Source organism: Typopeltis vanoorti, chromosome 3, assembly GCF_054136105.1.
Source record: "Typopeltis vanoorti isolate ZY-2024b chromosome 3, IOZ_Tvanoo_1.0, whole genome shotgun sequence".
In the NCBI taxonomy this organism is placed as follows: domain Eukaryota; kingdom Metazoa; phylum Arthropoda; class Arachnida; order Uropygi; family Thelyphonidae; genus Typopeltis; species Typopeltis vanoorti.
In genome coordinates this window covers 11,458,585-11,485,570 of record NC_143551.1, presented here as the reverse complement: position 1 = coordinate 11,485,570, position 26,986 = coordinate 11,458,585, and the positions used below count along the sequence as shown (strand labels likewise).

Here is a 26,986-nt window from a genome sequence, read left to right as displayed (position 1 = left end):
GTGCAGCCACTGTAAGACTCTTATACCACCATACTTCAGCATTTCTGGTCGAATATCATCTACTCCTGCTGCCTTTCCACATTTCAAGCCTTTGATGGCTTTTTCTACTTCAAGTATGGATATGTATTCCTGACTGCATGCCTGGTCAGTATTTTTTATCACTGTGCTGTCATCACTGCTTGTTTCATTTAGCAGTTTTTCAAAGTAATTACTCCATACTTCAAGGATATCTTTTTCTCCTGTTTTCATTTCACCTTTATCATCTCTAATTCCTTTTACAGCACTCTTTCCTCCATTCCTAAGCTTCTTCAACAACCTCCAGAATATTTTGCCACCTTCTTGATATTTATTTTCTATATTCTTGCCAAAGTCCTCCCATGACTTTTGTTTAGCTAGTTTTACACACTGTTTAGCTTTCTTACATTTGTCTCTGTATTCTGTAAGAGTAAAAGCTGACTTATTTGCCAGGAACTTTTGATATGCTTTCTTCTTTTCCTTCACTGCCTCTTTAACTTCCTGTGTCCACCAGGGAGTTCTGATTTTTTTATCCTTGCACACAACCTCACCACATGCCTCTCTGGTAGAATCAGTCAATGTTTTCTTCAGAGTTTGCCACTGAATCTCCAAGGTTTGATTCCTGTTCTCAAACTCTTTCATTTTCTTTTCAATAATCTTTCTGTATTTTAGTCTACAGCTCACATCTGAGAGCTGCTCAACTTTTATTCGCTTTAAAACTTTTTTACATGTTATTCTTTTCAATATGAAATTCAATTTTATCCTGCTCACGACTAAATAGTGATCACTTCCAATTTCAAATCCTCTGTACTCTCTGGTGTCTTGCACCAGGGAGAAAACATCACTATCAACAATAACATAGTCAATGAGACTTTTTTTATTCCTAGCCTCTTCTCTCCATGTGAATTTGTGCACATTTTTATATTGGAACATGGTGTTAGTAATAACCAGTCCATGTCCTGAGGAGAAATCCAACAGATATTTGCCATTATTATTAGCTTTGCACTTTTCTCCAAATTTTCCCAAAATATTTTTGTATGTCTCACAATCATTTCCTACTCTGCTATTTAGATCCCCAACAAGGACCAACTTTTCCTTTTTCATTGTGTCAGTTGCTTTTTCTAAAGCCTCAAAAAATTCCTCCACTTCTACCTTAGTAGAACCTTCTGTGGGACCATAGGCACAAATAAGTCTCATTGTTCAGTTCCCCATTCTCATATTTGCCCACATTACTCTACTTGACTGACTGCCATTCAAGATTAGCCTCGTATTTTGTGTTGAATACTATGGCTACTCCTTCTTTTCCTTGATTGTCATTGCCTGAATATAACATTTTGTATTTATTGCTCAGAAAGATCTCACCAGTTTTGGTCTTTTTTATTTCAGTCACCCATATTATGTCGATCTGGTACTTATCTAATTCCTCAGCTAGCTCCATTTCTTTGCCATTCAGGCTTCTTTTGTTGATAGTACCGATCTTTAACTCTGGTGATGTTGAGTTGGGGTTTGTTTTCAGATTTGTTCCAGTAGCTGACTTTTCGCTGTTCGCCCTGGTTCCCTGGCGAAAACAACGGGGGCCTTGTTTAACTGGGCGACGCCCCAGCCGGCATGAAATTTTGTCATGTTGTACCATCATTTTGTATTTTGGTTTAAGCTAATAAGAATACAATTTGGTCGGCTAAATCCCAAATTGCCAGCCCATCCTCGTTCGTTCAGTATCCAAGTAGATACCCAATAGGGTGCACCACGAGAATGTGAGGATTGGACATTAGGTCAGAAGCCCTGGTCGGTTCTCCACATTCCTTTAAAGTCTATGTGGAGGTCTCCTCTCAGTTATACAGCTTTGACCCTTAAGCACCCCAGATACATTTGTTCTTTTGTAAAATGAGAGTTTTTATGCCGATTATTTTTCCACACATATTTGCGGCATTGTCGTAACCTTGTGAACGGCAATCTTCGAGAGATATATTCTGTTTTTTTCCAGAGTTGCAAGTATTTCTTTAGTTAGTTTTCCTCCAGTTTTTCCAGTAAAGTTCATGAATTCGATTGAATTTTCATTGATTTCAAATTCGCTTGAGTCTTGGTTTTGTGATATGTATCTGAGAATTAGGACGTTTTGTTCATTGTGGGAGATATCTGATGTTGCATCGACTATTATTCCATAGAAAATCGTGTCTCTTCTTTGGTCTTGAATAGTTTGGAGAACTTTGCCAGCACAAAGGCCAATAAACTCATTTTGCGAATTCCATGACAAGTAATGTGTATATCCTTTCATACTTTTTACCTTACATCTGATTTTGTTGAACTTTGCTGAGATGTTGTCGTGTCACTTCATGTGTACTTTCCAATTAATTCTAATATACCTAAGAAATTCCCATTATGAACATCTCCAATCTATGTGTTCTCTCCTTGAAATGCCACAAAAGGGATTCCAAGCTAGATGTTGTTCTCTGTGTTCAGCACTATTTTCGTGAAGAGGCAACATATCATACAACTTTTTCCAAGACTTATTTCTAGGCGAAAATCCTTCTTGGTCTAAATTGCTTAAGTTTTTGTTATTAGAGTCACAAAGTACGACATGGTAGACAATAAAGAGTTTCTTTTGATACACCCCATGTTAACCATTCTCTTGGAAAATGTTCTCTTGTTCTTTCATTTTTCATTTTCGTATAGAGCAAAGAACCTTGAAATTTCCTACCATTAACATCTCTTGGCAATTCCTTATAAATCTTTTGGAATTCTTGAAAGCTGATAGTTCATACTATCTCTTGCTACATGTTGTTTGAGATTCCTCTGGGCCAAGTACTAGAGTCATCATATTTTATATCAGATTTTTCAACAGGGCCTGCAACTAAAGCATCAGCTGTATCATATTCTTCCATAGTCACTCCTTCTGCAGGTTTTTCACTTGTGGCCTTTTCTTCAGTTGCAAGAGGTTCACATGTAACAGTCGCTTGACTTTCGACTGCCTTGTGAGTTTCAATTTGACATTGATATTCTGTTTGGATTTCAGTGTCACAAACATTATAACCACCTTCACTATGATCAGTACTAAGAACTAAGTCCTTTTCGTTTTTAGATTTGAAAAATTTGGTTATAAATTGACGACCTCGCGAATCTTTCGATTCTCTCCTGGATTTAAGTTTCCTCTTCTGAGCTCCGGACTTGTGTTTGTACTTTGAATCAGACATTGGGATTTTATTTATTTTAACTAGAACGTCTTTGCTTGCTTGAGAGCAATTTATTTAAATATTTTTAATATCTCAAATTTGTATGATCTGAAAAGAAGTAATAATTAAGTTTGTTTCATACAAAAAAATCATAACTAAAAAAGCTTTATATTTTCTTTTACTTACTAACTAGCAAAATTTCAATTCAAATAAGACAAATTCTTCTCAAATAAAGAATTTTGGAGAAAATTTTCAGTTTCTTGAGATCAACTTAACCAACTAAAACTATCAAATAAAGTTTTCTCTTTTATTGATAAAATAAACTTCTCTCAGCATCTGTAGCATATGCACTGTAGGCATTGGTAGGGTAGTGTGCTGGTAACGTCGGTGCAGTGTCAGCATTGAAACGATGGCGTGCATGCGAGACGGGCGAACAAAAACCAAAATCCAAAGTAAATCCTTTTGAATGGGAAGTTCAGAAGAGTAACCATAAGTCTGAAAAGATAGATAATGGGTTCGAAACGATTGCAAAAGCTAGTAGTCCCTCTCGACACATATTCATTCGTTTTTTATAAAGTTTCTTTTTGTCTTCAGTCTCGCTTAACTGGCCGACCCGATAAGACGGGCCCCCAGGCTAGAGACCCCCCCCCCATGGGGGCCATGGGCATATGACTACACCATCGACATAGCTGGGTAATAAGGCCAGTTTGCAGTGACCTTATTACTCATCTAGAACTAAGAACCATTCTGGCAGGGAAAAAAGGAAGAAAATCCATCAACCTCAGAAAAAGAATATACTACCTCATCAGCGGGCTTGAATCCCACTGGCAGCATAAGTATCTTTAAAGTAAACCCTGCTAAACACATAAATCAGGATATAATGAGCAGTCCAGTAAATTTTCTCTCATCAAATGTTAGAGGATGTGCCACATCATTGTGAAACAGGTTTGTCCCGTAGTGTATCCTTGCCCACTGACCGAAAATAGTTATGCTGCATTAAACTAGCCTCCATTCAACAGTAAATTTCAGATCAGCACTGGAAGAATTAGCCATATATACTATGCACCACTGTACTGCCATACAACTTCCTGGATTATTAATAATGAATAATAATAATATTCCTGTAATAATAGTGTTGCAATTGTTTAGGTAGTATAGCTTCATGAGCAAAGCATGTTGGGCAAGGTTAGTGCCATCACTGTGGATGGTATTAACAACCAGAATGAAGGGAGTTTGAAGTTTATTTTGCACTTGGTTACGCTATAATAAATTTAGTTTAATCCTTTATCCAAGTGTAAGCAAACATAGTTTGCCCGAAAATATCTTCAGGACTGCTGTAAGGTGGTGCAACTCTTAGCAAAGGTGGATCAAGCTCTCATCACCCGTTGTCTCAGTATCTCCTGTAATGCAAAGCACATCTCCTTGTGGACATGTATGCATTAAGGGAAGGGCCACTACTCAGACCAGTTTCAACCTTTATTAAGGTCTCGTCGGTGGGAGGCAGATCCAGAGTGGTGATACTAAGGCAGAAGTAATAGAGAGGTCATATTTACCTATACAAATTGCCAACCAGCTTTGCATTATGGGAGATACTGAGACAAGGGGTGATGAGAACTTGGTCCACCTTTGCAACGAGTTGCTTAGGGTTGCACCACCTTACTTCAGTCCTGAAGATATTTTCAGGCACAAACTATGTTTGCTTACATTTGGATAAAGGATTAAACTAAATTTATTATATTTATTATTATATAATTTGATGATGATGATATATTGAGCAATAAAAAAAAATGAAACTATGCTTGTCAAAACATACCTTTTACTAGAATTTAATGTTTGTTTATTTTATATTTATTTTTAGGTCATAACCTTTATAGATCTAGCAGGACATGAAAGATATTTAAAAACTACAATTTTTGGAATGACTGGTCATTTACCTGATTTTACTATGCTTATGGTAAGTTCAGATTGCATGAAACAACTGAATATTGGCTAATATATTATTTAAAAGAAACATAGTTTGTCAGACTTCAGTTTTATCTAAATCATTGTTCCCAAACAGTAGGTCACCAATAAAAATACAGTTCAAAATTGGTTGTTCAAATGCAGTTCAAAGTCTTAATGACTTTTTTTTATATAATTTGGAAAATAGTGCTGTGAGTTCCTCTACTGTTTCATCAGTAGGAAAATATTTTTGAGTAAACATTTTATGTAAACATCTTTGGCATCAACAAGCTCAGAATAGAAACAGATGGAGAGAATTGGGAGAAACTTATAGCCAGAAGTGACTATAAAAAGGATTAAAAGAAGAAGAAAACAGTTTAGAAAGCATTTAATGAAATGCCTAGTTTTTTTTTTAATATATATATAAAACACAATATTTGACAACACACTTGGAATTTTATCTGTCAATTGATGATAAACTAGAATCTTCTAGTCTGTTCAGATTGATGACTAAATCAGCATAATTTTATAAATTTATGAATAAAATGAATTAATGACAAGAAAATAATAATGTTGTTTCAAAATCTCCATGTGTATATCCTTTTTTTAAGATCTTGTTCTTTCTGATCATTTTGTAGTCTTTCTCTTATGTGGTGCACAAATATTAACAGTCATCACACTACACAAAACTGAAATTAATCATTAGGCAAAAAGAGGTAACCGATTTTTCATAATCCTGTGTGCTACATACAAAAATATCACCAATATTATTCATGCAGCTGTTAACAGATGAACTGTGGAAATGTACTCAACCATTATTCAAGAAAAATGGAAGAAGTTAAAAAACAACCAAACCTTGCAGTCTCAGTGGCAAACTCTGATGAAACATATTGATTGTTTTGTAGAGAGGCATGTAGTGAAGTGGTCTGCAAGGATATAAAAACAAAAACACCATGGTGGACACAAGAATTAAAGACGCAGTCCTGAAAAAGGAAAAGCATACCTACATCTCTTAGTAAATAAGTCAGTAGCTACCCTAAAATAACATAGAGAAGAACGGAAGAGATCTAAGCTATGTGTAAAAGTAGCTAAACAAAAGTCATGGGAAGACTTTGGTAAGAATATAGAGGATAAATATCAGGAAGTGGCAAAATATTCTGGAGGCTATTGAAAAAGCTTAGAAATGAAGGAAAAAGTACAGTAAAAGGAATCAGAGATGATAAAGGTGAAATGAACACTGAGGATAAGGATATTCTAGATGTCTGGAGTAATTACTTGGAAAGACTGTTAAACGAAACAAGCAGTGACAGAATAGTAATAGTAATATTCAGGAGGAATGTGAACAGGAGTAGCATATCAATACTTGAGGTAGAATTAGCCATCAAAAACTTGAAATGTGGAAAGACAGCTGGAGAGGATATTAGACCAGAAATGCTAAAATATGGAGGTATAAAAGTTTTGTAGTCGCTGCACTGCATAATTCATCAGGCCTGATCAGAAGATTGAGTTCCAGATGATTGGAGCAGAGCTGTCATAGTTCCCATTTATAAATAAGAGAATAAAGTTGAATGTGAGAATTACATTCAGCTTTATTCCCTTATTTATAGATGGAACAAACAAGGATCAGGCCAAATAGAGGTAGTCATAATCAGATTTTCACTTTATTACAAATAGTTGAGAAATCATGGAAATATAACTAAGATCTTTACTTAAGTTTTAAGTAAAGATTTCGAAAATGGATATGCCAATATGTCCATAGAAAAGCTTTCTAACATGCTATAATTATATGGGGGTAATTGGAACATTATATAGAGCAATATATAGTCTATATTTAAGTTGTAAGTTAGCAGTTAGAATTGAAGGAAATGTAGGAAGATGGTTTGTAAAATCAGAGGTAAGCTGGAGAGAAGGGGTGGGGTGCAAGCTATCTCCACTCTTATTCGTCATCTATATTATTATTATTATCAAAGGCAACTCCAAGGAGTCCTTAGACTCATCGAGGGAGACCCTAAACATCATGTCAAGAACAACTATTCAACATCCACACAGTATCTATCACACTTTGCCTTGAACTCATTCACAGTCATGGCACCCACAACAGACTCCAGCAACTTATTCCACTCATTCACCACTCTCCAAGTAAAAACCTCATTCTAGCACCCTTGCTAACCACACTCTTGCCCAGATTCCATGGATGTCCCCTAGTCCTCCCACCACCAGTCCTATTCTTAAAAATATCCTCTGAATTAATCCTATAGAAACCCTTTAGCAATTTGAATGTCTCAATCATATCTCCCCTTTTCCGCCTATCAACCAATTTCTGCAACCCACAAATCTTCAATCTGTTTTCATAAGGTTCATTCCGTAGACCTGCTATCATCTTGGTCACTCACCTCTGGATCCTCTCAACCTCCTCCCCATCAAGAAAAAAACCTAAGTGACCAGATCTGGGCACAGTAATCAAGATGGGGTCTTATCAAGGCTCGATACAGAGGAACAATAACTTGCTTATCTCTGCTCGTCAAAGTATTCTTCAGCATCTAAGTGATTTGATGAGAGCTGATTTAGCCACTTTTGCGATGTGCCCCCTAAACTTCAACTCCCTATCCACCAACACTCCCAAGTCCCTGGCCTCATCAATCTCCTGGAGTACAGTTCCACCAATGTGATATACTGCTGCTAATCTTTTCACCCCAGAATGCATAACCTTACATTTTGCCACATTAAATTGACATCCATTCTCCTTAGGCCAGAACTCCAATCTATCCAAATCATCCTGCAAAATTTTGACATCTTCTGCATTCACTATTGCCCTACCCAACTTAGCATCATCAGCAAACAAATGAACCATTCCTCTCAGATCCTTCCCTATATCGTTAATGAACAAATTAAACAGCAGTGGTCCAAGAACAGAACCCTGCAGCACACCACTAGTCACAGGCCGTCTTTTGGACTCTACTTCCTGAGTAAACTACTCTCTGGTATCTCTCCATTAACCACCCTCCTGTCCATCTCACCAACCCTATATCCATTCCCATATGTTGCAGTTTACGGATTAGACTTCCATGCGGTATCCTGTCAAAGGCCTTAGCCAGGTCCAGCAGTATCACTGTAAACCCGTTACCCTTATCCAGTTCAGCCGTCGTTGTGTTATAAAACCTGAGCAAGTTACTGAGGCATGATCTACCCTTCACAAAACCATGCTGTCCCCATACAGTATTTCATTTTCATCAATCCATTCCTGTGTTTTTTCCTTGACTACTTTCTCCAAGACCTTGACAATGACTCCTGATATGCTGATCGGTTGGTAATTTGCAACAGTAGTCTTGGATCCTCCTTTATGCAGTGGAAATATTTTCTCCTCTTTCCACCCCTTCGGGACTAAACCAGACCTGAGACTCAGATTAAACAATAAGGTCAAGGGCACTGACAATTCTTTAGCTGCTTCACGTAAGGCCGTGAAGATATACCATCCAATCCTACAGATATATTCACATTAAGGATCTGTAATAGACTATTCACCTCTACTTCATTCACCACAATTCCCATATAAACTAATGGTTCCTTCATTCTTTCAATGTCACCACCTGGATGATATACTCTTGCAAAGTGCTCACTCAGTAATTCCACTATATTGACTGATTCAGTGACCTCCCTACCATCGGCGTTCCTTAAAATCCTTCTGCCATGTACAGTTTTTCTTTTACTAGCAGCATATTGAAAGAACTGTTTGGGATTGTTTTTAGCTTGCATGGCTAATTTCCTTTCATAGTCTGTTTTTGCTTTTCTCACCACACTCGTTATCCTTCAGGCCTGCGCTTTATACTGTTCGTGTGCCTGCAGGTCACCTTTCTCCTTAAATTCCTTCCATAGTTGTTTCTTTTTTTGCAACTCAAGTTTAATGGTGTTCTTCATCCATTTAACCCCTACTTGATTTATTATTCGGACTCTAGGTATACAGTCAGCCATAACTGCCTGCAAATGCTCCTTGACCACTTCCCATGCCCTATCAACATCCAGCCATTGCAGTTTTACATGCCATGGCACTGAACCAAGTAATCTCCTAAGCTTGTCATACTTGCCAGCATAGTAATTCCACATGTACTCTGTCTTAATCAAAAATTTCACACATTTAGCCATCTCCCAGGTCAAGACCCTACGATCACTCTCATCAATAGGTGGCAACAAGGTCATATTCATTACATTCAAATTCTCAGATGAATATGAATCACATTATGAAAGAAAATGGCATTAAACTTATTAGAATTGGAGATATCAAACTTCATAGTAATATAGGTAATTCTTAATCAGTTTTATTTAGAAAAAACTCCTCTCACAACTAACAAAACTTACAGCAATTGTGAGGAAAATTCGCAGTAGTATTACAATATTTGGAAATGAGTTTTCGAGACTGTATTTTAGAATTAATTGTAAAAGTTCAAAAAGGTTCAAAGTGCCCCCCCCCCCACTTACCATTGTAAATAAACAGTCCTACATATAAACTTGCTAAACATTTAGCCAAACTACTAGCCACTTTCACAAACAATTCTCCCTCTTTTGTTAAAAATTCTACCCACCTAAAAAAGTATTTTAGAAAACCCACACCTTAAAAAGTTCAGACTTAATGGTGAGTTTTGATATCACCTCACTATTCACGAATGTACCATTAACTGAAACCCTTAATTTACTAAATTCACAATTTCTCCCTGATATATTTCAGCTATTTGAATTCACAGTACAGGCAGGTTATTTTACATGGAAAGGGAAAATGTACAAACAATTAGGTGGGACAGCTATTGGATACCCCCTTTCTTTCCCCCCATAGCCAACTTCTACATAGAACATCTGGAAAAGCTAGCTATCAATACAGCCACTCTGAAACTTAGTTTCTGGCTATGCTACGTTGATGATGTGTTTGCTATTTGGCTACATGGCCCAGACACATTGAATACATTTTTAGTGCATCTAACTAGCCAGTACCCAAAAATCCACTTTACAATGGAACTAGAAGACAATGACTGTCTGCCCTTCCTGGACACCCTAACACCTTCCAGAAGGTTCCTTATCATTCGTGGTTTGTAGAAAACCCACACATGCAGGGAGATATTTACACAAACAATCACATCATCACCCTTCTCAACAATATGGTATCTTAAAAACACTAACCCATAGAGCTAGAGCAATTTGTTCCAGTGACATTGCTCTCATTGCTGAACTTTCTCACCTACATCACTCCTTCCTGACCAATGGCTATAATCCCCATAAGATATATAAAATACTAAATGCTCCTCAAAAATCCCCCCCACTGTCTACCACAGAAGACTACAACAAAACTGTCACCATTCCATACATTAAAGGCACATCTGAAAAAATATCTAGAATGTTTAACAAACACCAACTATGCACCGTATTTAAACCTTTTCTGAAATTGGCAACTCTCATCCATTCACCTAAGATAAGATTCTCTCCTTTATGACATCCACGAGTCTATGAAGTGCCCTGTTCATGTCATCGAGCCTACTATGGACAGACAGGAAGAACTGTGGACATCCGCCTCAGTGAACACAAAAAATATATCCAGCACTTTCGCTATGGCAAGTTGGGTCTGGCAGACCATACTTTGGTTACCGCTTCACAAAGGATCAATTGAAAAAAAAACAAAAGTGCTGCACAGAAGCTTTTACAAGTAGAGAGGTTATTCCCGGAATCCACAGAAGCCTTGAAACATACTCCAAACCTCAACAAGTATGGCTGTATAAATCTAAGAAAGATTTGGGAGACAGTCATCCTAAGACCAACACCTGTTTTTTCTCTCTAGGACTTTAGTCTTGGTGTTGCATGCTACAATTACTGATACCACTCCCACTATTACACCAGATTGCAGTTGTCTCGCTACTGTAACAAACTTTGTTTGTGTGCTCTGAAGTTTCTGGATAGAATACCAGCGAAATATTAGCAATTAAGTCAATAAATAGTTATTTTCTTATTAATCTGTGTTCGCATCTATACCGTTAAAATCCAATCAACATGTGCGACACATAAGCCTTTCCACACGGTTAGGAAATAATTCAGCTACTGAGTGGCAAATTTCAAGGATATATCATCTAAATGAAGATATTGCTATGTCAGAGGTGACATGGATTTATGTGAAAACAGAGGTTGATAAATTGGAGATACTTAGAATATTGCAGAATCTGAATGCAGTTACAGCTGTGAGATTAGATGGGATATATTATTTAGACTTGGCTATCAGAATCAGACAAACTAAATGGTATCGACTGTAAAGGATACAGTATTCTTAGAAAGGATAGACAGGATAGGAGAGGATGGGGACATGCTTCTGATGATATCGGATAACTTGAATCCAGTTAGTGTTGAGATCTATAATTGTAACATTAATAACAGTTTTTCATGTAGCAGTGAGTTTGAAGCTATCTGCTGAGGTGGAATCTCACAAGATCAAACACATAGTGAGATTACAAGCTTGGTGTTATAAACATATGTTGTTATTTTCTTATTGTTTTTTTTGTTTATCCCATCTATGCTGCGATGTTGTATTAACTTGTGTTGTGTTTACTTATCTGGTTATTATTCTACTCTATCTCTCAATTAATATTCTACCTTCGGTGACTCTGTACTCCTTACACCTGAGAGCAATGGAAATTTATTTTATTTTCTGAATGAATGCGCCACCATGCCTCGATGTGGTACAAAGAATATTAGTACTTCCAGTAAATCCTAATCATACACAATAATGTCCTCTCTTATCCCAAAAAACAAATTTTTACTGTTCTGGCTTCTATTAGTCCTCTATCATAACCTTTAACTATCTTTTAGTTTCCCGCCTATAGGATCGAATTATTTGGGATCAGTGCATTGCAAAGTGAGATCAGACAACACTCTTAGAATATAATTAACAAACATGTTTAATAGCTACAAAATTTAGAGAATATCATCATTATCATCATCATCATATTCCTGCCATGTACCCTCCAGGGATGTATAAGATATGATAGTACTACATGAAAAATTTACATCATTACTAACTTCCTATCTATAATTTTCCTCCAAATCAGTCTGTTACTTGTCAAGACCCCAACATTATCAGATCTTATATTTCTGTCATCGTCATCTAATGCACTTTGTACAGTATCAATCCACCTATATCTTGGTCTTCCTCTGGGTTGTTTTCTTGCCAACCTAGCAGAGAACACTTGTTTTGCTAATCTTAACTCGCCCATTCTATTTAAGTGACCATACCACCTAAGATTAGCTATGTTAATGCATTCCTGGATGCTGACAATGATCAGTTCTTTCCTAATATCCTTGTTTTTAATATGATATTGCCATTGATGCCACCTGTTCATGCCCGTAAACTTTCTCAGGTCTCTCATATCTGCGGTCTATAGTCTTTGGTCAAGTGTTTTACTTCTGACCCAGCTCTCAGATCCATAAGTTACAACTGGTTTGAACACTGTCTTGTATACAGCTAATTTAGTGTTCCAACTAATTTCTCTCTTATTCCATATGAATTTACTCAATTGACTTCCTACCATACCAGCTTTGTTGATTTCGTTGTCTATTTCAATATTTAATTTACTGTCTTCATTAAAAATTGTGCCTAAATAGCTGAAATGTTTCACTTGTTCCACAGGTTCTCCGTTCAGAGTGCAGTTGACATTTTCAACGATTCTGCCTATTTTCATTGTCTTTGACTTTTTATTGCTTTCCTTCATACCATATGTATTACAACAGTTATTCAATTTAGTCAGAGAATCTTGCAGACTTGTAGCGGATTTATTTAGAAATATAACATCGTCCGCATAAAGCAAAGGGCTGACATTAACATCTCCAATTTTGATATCAGGTTTAATACCACTTTCCTTCATAATGTGATCCATATAGTTAATGAATAACAGAGGGGATAATGTACATCCTTGTCTCACACCAGATTTAACATTAAACCATTTTCCTGTATTTATTTCCTTCAATTCTAACTGCTGACTTGCAACTCAAATAAAGACTAAGAATTGCTCAATAAAATGTCACATTGACACCATATAACTGTAGCGTATTGAATAGCTTCTCTCTTGGCACCTTGTCATATGCCTTTTCCAAATTGACAAAACTTAAATATAGATCTTTGTTATATTCCCATGCTTTCTCAGCTATTTGTTGTAAAGAAGATCGTATCCTGACAGCCTCTATTTAGCCTGAATCCAGCTTGTTCTTCACCAAGCTTTTCTTCCACAATTCTTCTCAACCATTTCTCAAGTATACTTGCATAAATCTTTCCGGGGAAAACCCAGTAGGGAAATACCTCTGTAATTGTCACATTGAGTTTTATTTCCCTTTTTATATATGGGTACTATGAGAGCTCTACTCCAATCATCGGGACTTCGTCCCTCTGTCCAGCCATTTGAACTATGCAGTGCAGCCATTGTAAGAATTTAATACCACCATACTTCAGCATTTCTGGTCGAATATCATCTAATCCTGCTGCCTTTCCACATTTTAAACCTTTGATGGCTTTTTCTACTTCAAGTATGGATATGTATTCCTGACTGCATGCCTGGTCAGTGTTTTTTACCACTGTGCTATCATCACTGCTTGTTTCAATTAGCAGTTTTTCAAAGTAATTACTCCATACTTCAAGGATATCTTTTTCTTCCGTTTTCATGTCACCTTTATCATCTCTAACTCCTTTTACAGCACTCTTTCCTCCATTCCTAAGCTTCTTCAACAACCTCCAGAATATTTTGCCACCTTCTTGATATTTATTTTCTATATTCTTGCCAAAGTCCTCCCATGACTTTTGTTTAGCTACTTTTAGACAGTGTTTAGCATTCTCTAAAAGCACAAGCAGACTTATTTGCCAGGAACTTTTGATATGCTTTCTTCTTTTCCTTCACTGCCTCTTTAACTTCCTGTGTCCACCATGAAGTTCTGGTTTTTCTATATCCTTGCAGACAACCTCACCATATGCCTCTCTGGCTGAATTAATCAGGGTTTTCTTTAAGGATTGCCACTGAATCTCCAAGGTTTGGTTGCTCTTCTCAAACTCTTTCATTTTTTTTTTCAATAATCTTTGTGTATTTTAATCTACAGTTCACATCTGAGAGCTGCTCAACTTTTATTCACTTTAAAACTTTCTTACATGTTATTCTTTTCAATACGAAATTCAATTTAATCCTGCTCAAGACTAAATAGTGATCACTTCCAATTTCAAATCATCTGTACACTCTAGTGTCCTGCACCAGGGAGAAAACATCACTATCAACAATAACATAGGCAATGAGACTTTTCTTATTCCTTGCCTCTTCTCTCCATGTGAATTTGTGCACATTTTTATGTTTGAACATGGTGTTAGTAATAACCACTCCATGTCCTGAGCATAAATCCAACTGGTATTTGCCATTATTATTAGCTTTGCCCTCTTTTCTCCAAATTTTTCCAAAATATTTTTGTATGTCTGACACTCATTTCCCACTCTGCTATTTATATCCCCAACAAGGACGAACTTTTCCTTTTTCATTGTGTCAGTTGCTTTCTCTAAAGCCTCAAAAAATTCCTCCACTTCTACCTTAGTAGAACCTTCTGTGGGACCATAGGCACAAATAAGTCTCATTGTCCAGTTCTCCATTCTCATATTTTCCCACATTACTCTACTTGAGACTGCTTTCTATTCAAGAAGATTAGCCTCGTATTTAGTGTTGAATACTATGGCTACTCCTTCTTTTCCTTGATTGTCATTGCCTGAATATAACATTTTGTATTTATTGCTCAGAAAGATCTTACAGTTTTTGTCTTTTTTGTTTCAGTCGCTGCTATTATGTCGATCTGGTACCTATCGAATTCCTCAGCTAGCTCCATTTATTTGCCATTCAGACTTCTTATGTTGATAGTACCGATCTTTATCTCTGGTAATGTTGAGTTGGGGTGTGGTTTCAGATTTGTTCCAGTAACTGACTTTTCGCTGTTCGCCCTGGTTCCCTTGCGAAAACAACGTGGGCCTTGTTTAACCTGACGATGCCCCAGCCAGCATGAAATTTTGTCATGTTGTACCATCATTTTGTATTTTGGTTTAAGCTAATAAGAATACAATTTGGTCGGCTAAATCCCAAATTGCCAGCCCATCCTGGTTTGTTCAATATCCAGGTAGATACTCAACAGGGTGCACCACGATTAGGTGAGGATTGGACATTAAGTCAGAAGCCCTGGTTGGTTCTCCGCATTCCTTTAATGGCTATGTGGAGGTCTCCTCTCAGTTATATAGCTTTGACCCTTAAGCAACCCCCCTTTTTTTAGAGAATAGTAGAGAATTTAGAGAATATTAATACATATTAGACAATACATAAATCAGGGGAATTTCCCGTCTGTAATCTCAGTTCTAGTTATGCAAATTATAAAACTCTTAAAGCAATATCTTGTAATTATTGAATTAGTTTATAATATTCACTTCAGCTTAAATCTTAACCTCAATTTCAAATAATGGCATGACTTAAACAACAAAATAAACACATTAGCACAAAAGATATTAGGAATACATACAATTATCAAATTGATCTCTTAGCCCAAACTACTCCTTAGGAAATTAGCTTTACTCACTTCCACACTTTTCACAAATTCAATCATATAATTGCACTAGTTACCCATAGGTTATATTTATTTTATTCTATCAATCCTAGCAGTCCATTAGGAATTTCTCTTACATCACAAGTTTAACAGTATGCAATAAAATGACTCACATGAACTCCATCTTTTCTCCTGTGCACTTTTCTTCTCTGCTTGTCTTCTAAGTTTCCTTTTCCCTCTCGTGTTTTGAATTCCTTCTTTCAGTGTCTTCTCGGAGTACCGATGAAACCGTCGAGTCAGCTAGTGGAATATGTGGAGAGGTTTCCCAGCATCTGGAATGATCGGGCAAAGGATCACGGCTGTCTGGGCATGCGCAGACTCGGCTGAGCGGCAACGCATCTGGTCCAACTGGACTCGATTTCTCCTAAGTTAATCGCCTCTAGTTATTTTCATTACTGAACTTGAGCGACTCATGGCTGATCAACCTCCGTTTTCCTCCCTCAGACTTCTCCATGTCTGGCTAAAGTTCCCTCTCGAACCTTTCTCTCGATGTCGGTCCTTGATGTTGATCAAATAAAAAAATCTTCCTCAAGATCCATGCCTTATATTTTCCTCTCTCCTCGAACCTTGGGTTAAGTTTTGGAATCCCCTTACTTTCCTGCGCAAATCTTGCATACAGTTATGAGAACCCCAGACATCATCTTGTGACTCTTGGTTCTCGAACTTTTGCCGACTTCTTATGTCTCCCCTTTCATGTCTTTAATCCGATTTTAGTGGCCTGCGGAACTTATGTTTCATCTCGCCACCCCTTTCTGTGCTGACCTTGAGGGTCACCTGATATTGAACTCGTAAACAAAAATCAAACAACCTTCTGATTCCAAAGCATTGCCCTTGGCTTCACCAATTTTACATCCTTTGTTTAAGCAAGGAGCAAGCTAATTCCCTTTGGGCTTTTCATATTCTATACACAATAGTTTACAAAAACGAATAGAAATATTTGTACAAGATTTCAAGATGTGACCTTTCTGTGAAAAGTCGATGCATTAAATGGAAGAAAATCGGAATTGAATTTTTACAGTGTATCAGTTGCTAATCATGAAGAAATGCATCACCAAATAAAGACGATGGGCACGAAAAGAGTAACCATAATGGAGGACTTTAATTATCCAGACATTGGTTGTGTAGCAGTAACATCTCATTAGAAGAATGAAAATGCATTTATCGAGCTGTTGCAAGATAACTTCCTCGAGCAGTATGCAACAGAAGAAACTCAGGGTCAAACAGTGTTAGATTGGATTATAATGTCAGGTGTTTCAGTTAAAGTCATAACTAATCTGCCCTCGGTTGGTGACAGCGATCATTTGGTACTCACTTGGGAAAGGGCTAAGTTTATGAATGATCCGTTTATAAATGGTTACATGCTGAACTACAAATCAGGAAATTATGACCTACCGAGGAGTATACTGCATTCAGCACAATGGTATCAGTTGCTAGATGAGAACAATATCGACAGTGCATGGGAGCATTTAAAAAATACTTAAATGATGCAATATCATAATGGATCCTGAGAGTTCAAAGAATAAATAGAGTAGGAATCAAATGAATGTGTAATCTTATCAACTAAGAAATTCATAAGAAAAGGATGATATGGGAGGATGATAATACTATGTGCATTAAGATTATATCTGTTATGAAAATTATAAGCAGTGTGCCATAAGATCTACAGCTATTGTACAGAAAGCTAAGTCTGAGTATGAAAAGAAAATGGCTCTGCAAGCTAAAGAAAACTCCCAAAGAAGTCTGTTGATATGCTGCAAGTAAAAGAAAGAATGAATATGAAAGAATAACTATTGAATGCAGATAGTTGAGGGTGACAGATGCAGAAGAGGTTGTTCAACTAATGAGTTCCCATTTTGCTAAAAGATATCAACCTGATGTATGCAACATTGAATTCACTGGATAAAGAAACTCAGGTGTAGGAAGAGCTGTTGCACAAAATGAATTAGAATTCAGCAATAGAGTGTGATGGGATATTAGCATGGGTGCTAAAAGAGTGTTCAGATGAACTGGCTATTCCTTTGACCAGGCTATATAATTTGAATTTCAGAACAGGGAAGATTCTGCAGGAGTAGAAAGAATATATGGTAATCCCATTGTACCTGTGTAGTGCAAAGACTGATGTATCCAAGTATTGAATAATCAGTATCTCAGGAGTTGTGGTGAAGATTTTGGAAAAATTGGTTAGGTCTTGCATTCAGAAATGGGTTGACAGAGAATCTCTACTTTGCAATGAACAGCATATGTTTACTAAGGGATGTCATGTTTTAGCATCTTGCTCACATTCTATAATAATATTAGCATTGAATGAGACAAGGATTGTTTCATAATTTGGAGAATATGGGTTTGGATTATAAAGTATTAGTGTTGATAAGAGGATGGCTGAACGACAGATATCGAAAAAGTGGTAGATGTGAGTGTGCAAGACTTAAGTGCAAGATTTAAGGTAACCAGTGGTGTACTACAAAAATCAGTCCTTAGTCCACTGTTATTTAATCTGTATCGTACAGGATTTCGATTGAAGGAATTTTTCAGTTTATGAAATGTAGGGAAAAGACAAGAGGACATCCTTGGAAGCTAAGAATGGGGTGAGAGCTATATTTTTTCCTCATAGGGTGACGTGTGTTTGGAATGGATTGCCATTGGAAGTTGTGAGTGCAATTAGTGTGAATGAAGTCAAGAATAATTATGACAGCTGGTGCGTGTAGTATGTAGCCTCCTTTGATGAGTCCCTGACTTCCTGTAGGTCTCTTTTAATAATAATAATAACAATTACTATTATTATTATTATTATTCATTGTAATCTCCTCATTCCTATGTATCTCTCTCTTTCTCTGTATTATTCTCTGTAATCTATTAAACCAAACCAAACAAAGGTCCAGGAATTGACAGCATAAGATACAAGTAACATGCAGGTATATAGTGGACAGAGTGCAAAGGGGAGTGTTAAAAATATCAGGATTGTGGAATACTGATTATGAAGACAGATTGAGAATTTGTAGACTGTAGACACTAGCAAATAGGAGAAAGAGGGGTGATATGATTTATACTTACAAACTTCTGAAAGGGGTTATACAGGATTTCATTTGATGCAGTTTTTTATTTTATGGATGGTGGGGAAAATACAAGAGGGCATCCTTGGAAGCTGAGAACGCATGCTGCTAAGAAGGGGGTGAGATCTAGATTTTTCTCTCATAGAGTGGTGTGTGTATGAAATGGATTGCCATTGGATATTGTGTGTGCAAGCAGTGTGAATGAATTCAAGAACAAGTGTGATAGCTTGTGTGTGTGTGTGTTTCCTCCCTCAATGAGTCCCTGACTCCCTCTAAGTCTCTCTTAATAATAATAATATCAGCTCATGTTTCTCAAGAATGTGCAAGTGAACTGGTGATGCCAGTTCACTTGCACATTCTTGGCTTTGACTAGGCTGTTTAATTTAACACATTCAAGTCAGAGCAATTGATAATCTCTCATCATCTTAACTATATCTTATTAGTGAGAGAAAATACTGTATGCAGTTGAAATTTCTTGCTTGCGTTTTTGCAGAGCATCATGTAGTGACTTCTTTGATTGTGACCAAATCTCTCTCTCTGTGTGTGTGTGTTTTGGAAGTAATTTAGTACTCCCAAATTAAGGAGAATGTAATTAAGGAGAATGCTATATTTGGTTGGTATATCTGAATTACTAAAAGGTGTAAATATGTGAATCATGATTAATAAGTCATGAGAGGAATAAATATAAAAGCCATAACTATAAAGCAGAGAAAGATCAAGTATGAATAAAAATACTTTCATTACTAGCAAATGAATTATTAATAATTAACATTTTGATATTATACGTTCTCTGTCCAAAAAGAAACCGAACTTTTCGAAAATAGAAGAAACTAGTGGTGCCACTTGTTGTATCTTTTTGATTTCAAAAGCGGCAACCTTCATTAGTGTTGTGTCATTTGTTTATGATATTTGTTTCATTAAAGAAACAAATATCATAAACAGTAACAGTAAAAGAGTAACAGTGTGTTTTGACGAACGGTTGGAAAACGAGTTTCAAGCGGAGAGCTGCGATTGACTTTTGTGTAAAAGTTTTACCGAAATGCCTCAAAAAGCATACGGTGATGAATGCTTATCCTAAACTCAAGTTTACGAGTGGTTTAAGCGATTTCAAATTGGTCATGAGATGCTTGAGGAAGACAAAAAGCTGGGCCGTCCACAAACCGGACTGAGCAAAGTTAACATCCAAAACATGCATGATTTCATCAAAGAAAACCTGACAGCATCCGTGAGATTGATTGAAGATGAATTGGGCATTTCCAAATCAACTGGGCACAACATTTTGACCGAGAGTTTGGGCATTCGCAAATTGAATTCGTGATTTGTTCCCCACAAGTTGACTGACCACCAAAAAATGTATCAAAATTGAATACTGCAAGGACCTCATTAAAACCACTCGTAAGGACTACTCAAACTTGCTTGAAACGATCGTTACTGGTGACGAAATGTGATGTTTTGAGTATGAGCCCAGAGGCCTGAGTGGAGACCACCAGAAGAGTGGCATCCGAACAAATCAGCATTGTCTTTAAAAGTAAAGAAGACAATGCTGATTTGTTTCTACATTATCCTGGCCCTTGGAATCACCAAGGGCAAGAACAAATGACCATTGACTGTTTGGCCTGCCTGGCCAAACGGTCAATGGTGAGTTTCCTCTCGAAATTTTGAAGTGATTGATAGTGAGAATTCGTCGCTTACGGCATGAATATCATGATGCAGGCAACTGGTCACTTTTTCAATAATGTACCATCTCATCATTCGAACATTGTCAGACAGTTTTTGAGCAAAAACCAAGTTTGTGAGTTGGACCACTCACCGTATTCATCTGATTTAGCACCCTGTGACTTCTTTCTCTTCCCCCAACTTCATTTGCCGATGAAAGGAAAGTGATTGACACCATTGAAAACATTCAAGCTGCAATAACCACAACCCTCAACAGTATCCCAAAAACAGATATAAAAAACTCCTTTAATGAATTAATTTACCATGCCAAATGCTGTATCGAAGCTGAGGGAGAGTATATTGATTGAAATAAATTATTTGAATAATTATAATTGGTCTGTGTTTTATTTTCTATCAAAAGTTCGGTTTCTTTTTGGACAGAGGATGTATGTATGTCCTTTTAGTTGCTGGTTGGATCAAATAGCATGTAATCTTATAAATTCTTGTCATGCATGTATGATGGTATAATTAAAAAAAAAAAATCTTACAAGGAGAGTAAAAGAGATTTGTTTGCAAAGTATAAGTAGTTACCCGATAATGAATGGCAACTATGTACATTTGGTATCTCAGTAAATAACTATAGGCAGGGCTAATCCAATTAATTATTATTATTAACATTTGACCTCCATTCACTCAGAGACTCATCTTGGGAGGTACACACTAATGCTCATCCAACCGTGCCTTAAACTGATTCAATGTATCCACATTCTATCAGTTTAAGGCACTCGTTCACCAACCACTCTCCATGCAAAGAAACTGTTCCTCACTCCTCTCACATCCTTCTTATACAGATTCCAGAGATGGCCTCTTGTTCTACCCCCCTTTCCTATTCTATGAAAAATCTCTTCCATGTTAAACTGATAACAACCCCTGACTAGCTTATATGTCTCAGTCATATCTCTTCTCCCCTCTTCCTCCTATTTATGTGGCTTTCAATTTGCATTCTCTCAATCTGTCCTCATACTTCACATTCCAAAGACCACTGTCCACCTTTGTGTGAATCTTCTTTGGACCTTTCTAACATATCCCTGTCACCATGAAAACCTGGTGACCACATCTGTGCACAGTAATCCATATGAGGCATGATCAGGGCTTTATACAGTGGCATCATAACCTCTTTATTTCTGCATTTCAGGGTCCTCTGCACCATTATCGAATGTGACATCTTCACAACTTATGCAGTGTTATCCCAATTTCAGGTCCTTATCCACCACCACCACTCCCAGATCTTTCATCTCTTCTACCGCCTTTAAAGTTTCCTCACCACATGTATACTTTGCTTCCCATTGTTGCTTACTAAATTTCTAAACCTAACACTTTGCAACGTTGAACTGACAATTCCACTTACCTGCGCATTCATGCAATCTATTCAAGTCCTCCTGTAAGGCCATGACATCTGCTTGACTCTGTTCAAGCAGATGTTATGGAACCTGACAGAAATGATTCACATTGCAAAATGTGAACCATCTCTGCCCAATTTTGCATCATCTGCAAACAGCTGCACATGTCACTAGTTAAGCCCATCCCAGCATCATAATATACAAATTGAACAACAATGGTCCCAAAAACTGACCACTGTGGCACACCACTAGTGACCTTCCTCTTTTGGAATATTGCACCTGCACAACTTTCTGATACCTATCTGACATAGAGTCACTGATCCAACTCAGAAGTCTGTTTCAGTTTATTTAACAGCTTGTCATGTGTCAGTCTATCAAAAACTTTTGAAAACTTGTATACCACTGTATATGCATCTCCCTTGTCCAAGGCATTTGTCACCTTGTTATAGTACATAAGTAAGAATGTTAGTAAAACATGATCTCCCTTTAACAAACCCATACTGATAACAACAGAGAATACTGCAGTTATCAACCCATTTCCGTATCCTACTTCTCACCAATCTCTCTAGCATCTTCATGACAACTCCAGATTGGCCTATGACTGTAGCCACGGCCTTATCACCAACTTTATGCAGTGGAACAATTTTACTTTCTTTCCACTTCCTAGGAACCTGTGCTGTTGTAAGACTTATTAAACAGGCATGCCAATGCTACTGCTAATTCCCTGAAACATTCCCTTAAGACATGTGGTGATATGTCATCAAATCCTATCACCTTATTTACATCAGGGTTATTTATTTCCTCGAATACCTCCTGCTAACTCACAATTAAGCCGTCCTCTCCTTTGTCCTCTACACTTAAGTTCCTCATGATTTCACCCCGAAGAGGATGAAACACCTTTATAAATTGATCACTGAACTTCAACAATGTCTCCTGCAGCAGTTACCATTCTATCACTTTCATCCATTACCATAATTATTCTTCCTTCTTCTTGCCACATATCTAAAAGAAAACTCTAAGGCTTGCCTTTGCCTGATTTGCCAATTTCTGCTCATACTGCACTTATATTGTCCTTACTAACTGTGTCACTCTCCTGGCTTGTTCTTTATACTCTTCATGTAACTGATTATTATTATTATTCATCTTGTACTGCCTCCAAAGTGTCTTCTTCTAGACTCATGCTTAAGCTCTTCTTTCATCCATTTTACACCTACCTTATTCAGCCTTTTGACCTTTGGAATACATTCACACATTGATACATTTTTATATGTTTTGTCAGTTTTCAAGCAGCATTTATTTCCTTACCATTCAACTTCGCATTCCATTCTACACTGTCTCTTAAGCTTGTCATAATCACTAGCTTTATATTTCCATATATATATCCTTTCCTCACAGAAGTCTGCTATTTCTAATCACAACCCAGGTGATCGCTATAATATAGCGAATACTGCGAATATAGTGAAAATTGAGTTATAGGTTTCTGGGAAAAACCCTATAACTCCATTTTGCAAAGTTTTGAGAAACAAATTGTATTTTTTATTGCGTAATAGCCTGTTTAATTCTTCATTATTGTAAAATAATCGAATATTCTTCTTCTGGTTCCCATCTGCCATATGGCTGCGGGAGGGTAGCTATATGCTACCATTCTAGGGAGAGATGATTATAAGCAAGGTGGTTTCCCGTTGCCTACCTTGCCGTAAGTATTTATGACTGTAACCTGTGTGTACACGGGGCCGGTTTGCCTGCTTGCGGGATGAAAAACCCCAGATAAACTGGCGGAAAAGACCCTGCTGCCCACGCCCAAGACCGGCTAACTTGGCTATGGCTGAGGAAGATCCTTAAGCTCCTCACGTCGTGGACGGGAATCGAACCTATGACACTCCTTCCCCAGGCATATGGTTGCGAAGCGCAAAGCCACTAGGCTAACCGTGCGGACTATTACCAACGAACCATTACAATCGAATATTACCAACTTTATTTAGAAAATTATCACTAGTGTTCATGGACTTACAGGATTTGCCCTGTATAACAGGCTGTGAGTAATTATATAAAAGTTCTGAGAAAATCCACTAAGTGATTTTAAAGGCTTTTCCCTGACAATAAATGTCATTTCTGGACTTAGTAAAAATTTACCAAGACTATAACTCCAACACTATACCTCACAGGAGAAAGAGGGTTTCCCAGACGATAGCGCATAAAATTTTACATATGCAGATAACATTAATTCCATTTTCAGCAAAATTGGAGTTATAGGGTTTTCCAGAAACCCCACGAATTATGATCACTCTCACCAACTGGAGGAAAGTGCGAACCCCCACTCACAATTACATCCTCTGATGAAATGATCAGATTTAAAAACTCTCAATACTTGTGTGCCCTCTTTTACATGATGCCTGAGTAGTTATCTCTCAAAAACTTGAGAACTTCATTTTCCTTATTCCCAAATGCGATTTTTTCCAGTCATCATCATCATCAAATTCATGATACATACACTCAAGGGGGGTACAGGATATGATAGTACTACATAAAAAATTAACATCATTACTAACTTCCTATCTACAATTTTCCTCCAAATCAGTCTCTGTTACCTGTCAAGACTCGAACATTAGATCTTATATTTCTATCTTCTAAGGCACTTTTTATTGTATCAATCCACCTATATTTTGGTCTTCCTCTTGGTCTTTTTCCTGCCAACCTGGCATAGAACACTTCTTTTGCTAGTCTTTCCTCTCCCATTCTGTTTAGGTGACCATACCACCAAATATAGCTCTGCTAACACATTCCTGGATGCTGACAATATCAAGTTCTTTCCTAATATTCTCGTTTTCAATATGATATTGCCATTGATGCCATCTGTCTGTGCCTCTAATCTTTCTCAGGACTCATATCCGCAGTCTCTAGTCTTTGGTGAAGTGTTTTACTTCTGAACCATCTCTCAGATCCATAAGTTAAAATTGGTTTGAACACTGTCTTGTATACAGCTAATTTAGTGTTCCGACTAATTTCTATCTTATTCCATACGAATTTATTCAATTGAGTTCCCACCATACCAGCTTTGCTGATTCTGTTGTCCATTTCTATATTTAATTTACCATCTTCACTAAAAATCATGCCTAAGTAGCTGAAATGTTTCACTTGTTCTATAGGTTCTCCATTCACAATTCAGTTGATATTTTCATTGTTTCTGCCTATTTTCATTGTCTTTGTCTTGTTATTGGGGATGTTTAAGGGTCAAAGCGGTATAACTGAGAGGAGACCTCCACATAGCCTTTAAAGGAATGCGGAGAACCAACCAGGGCTTCTGACCTAATGTCCAATCCTCACCTTCTCGTGGTGCACCCTGTTGGGTATCTACTTGGATACTGAATGGACGAGGATGGGATGGCAATTTCGGATTTAGCTGACCAAATTGTATTCTAATTGGTTAAACCGAAATATAGAATGATGGTACAACATGAAAAAATTTCATGCTGGCTGGGGCATCGCCAGGTTAAACAAGGCCCACGTTGTTTTCGCAAGGGAACCAGGGCAAACAGCGAAAAGTCAGCTACTGGAACAAATCTGAAAATAAACCCCAACTCAACATCACCAGAGTTAAAGATAGGTACTATCAACGTAAGAAACCTGAATGGCAAAGAAATGAAGCTAGCTGAGGAATTATATAAGTACCAGATCGACATAATAGGGGTGACTGAAACAAAAAAGACCAAAACTGGTGAGATATTTCTGAACAATAAATACAAAATGTTATATTCAGGCAATGACAATCAAGGAAAAGAAGCAGTAACCATAGTATTCAACACAAAATACGAGGCTAATCTTGAATGGCAGTCAGTCTCAAGTAGAGTAATGTGGGCAAATATGAGAATGGGGAACTGGACAAGTGCCTATGGTCCCACAGAAGGTTTTACTAAGGTAGAAGTGGAGGAATTTTTTGAGGCTTTAGAAAAAGCAACTGACACAATGAAAAAGGAAAAGTTGGTCCCTTGTTGGGTATCTAAATAGCAGAATAGGAAATGATTGTGAGACATACAAAAATATTTTGGGAAAATTTGAAAAAAAGAGCAAAGCTAATAATAATGGCAAATATCTATTGGATTTCTGCTCAAGACATGGACTGGTTATTACTAACACCATGTTCCAACATAAAAATGTGCACAAATTCACATGGAGAGAAGAGGCAAGGAATAAGAAAAGTCTCATTGACTATGTTATTGTTGATAGTGATGTTTTTTCCCTTGTGCAGGACACCAGAGTGTACAGAGGATTTGAAATTGGAAGCGATCACTATTTAGTCTTGAGCAGGATAAAATTGAATTTCATATTGAAAAGAATAACATGTAATAAAGTTTTAAAGTGAATGAAAGTTGAGCAGCTCTCAGATGTGAAGTGTAGACTAAAATACACAAAGATTATTGAAGAAAAAATGAAAGAGTTTGAGAACAGGAACCAAACTTTAGAGATTCAGTGGCAAGCCTTGAAGAAAACCCTAATTGATTCAGCCAGAGAGGCATGTGGTGAGGTTGTCTGTAAGGATAAAAAAATCAGAACTCCCTGGTGGACACAGGAAGTTAAAGAAGCAGTGAAGGAAAAGAAGAAAGCATACCAAAAGTTACTGTCAAATAAGTCAGCTTGTGCTCTTAGATAATGTAGAGACAAATACAAGAATGCTAAACACTGTGTAAAACTAGCTAAACAAAAGTCATGGGAGGACTTTGAAAAGAATATAGAAAATAAATATCAAGAAGGTGGCAAAATATTCTCAAGGTTGTTGAAGAAGCTTAGGAATGGAGGAAAGAGTGCTGTAAGAGAAGTTAGAGATGATAAAGGTGACATGAAAACAGGAGAAAAAGATATCCTTGAAGTATGGAGTAATTACTTTGAAAAACTGCTAAATGAAACAAACAGTGATGACAGCACAGTTGTAAAAAACACTGACCAGGCATGAAGTCAGGAATACATATCCATACTTGAAGTAGAAAAAGCCATCAAAGGCTTGAAATGTGGAAAGGCAGCAGGAGTAGATGATATTCAGAAATGCTGAAGTATGGTGGTATAAGAGTCTTACGGTGGCTGCACTGCATAGTTCAGAAAGCCTGGACAGAGGGACGAATTCCCG

At 37.2% G+C, this 26,986-nt stretch overlaps 1 protein-coding gene across 10 annotated transcripts in view; it reads left to right on the top strand.

The window, feature by feature from the left end:
• The window catches only part of GTPBP1 (GTP-binding protein 1), a 375,327-nt gene that overhangs the window by 249,169 nt on the left and 99,172 nt on the right, over positions 1-26,986 (top strand). For all 10 annotated transcript variants that reach the window (XM_090390548.1, XM_090390543.1, XM_090390544.1 and 7 more), the window contains one exon: positions 5,044-5,139. In XM_090390548.1, coding sequence (XP_090246674.1) covers positions 5,044-5,139 — 96 coding nt within the window. The remainder of the gene's footprint in view (positions 1-5,043; positions 5,140-26,986) is intronic.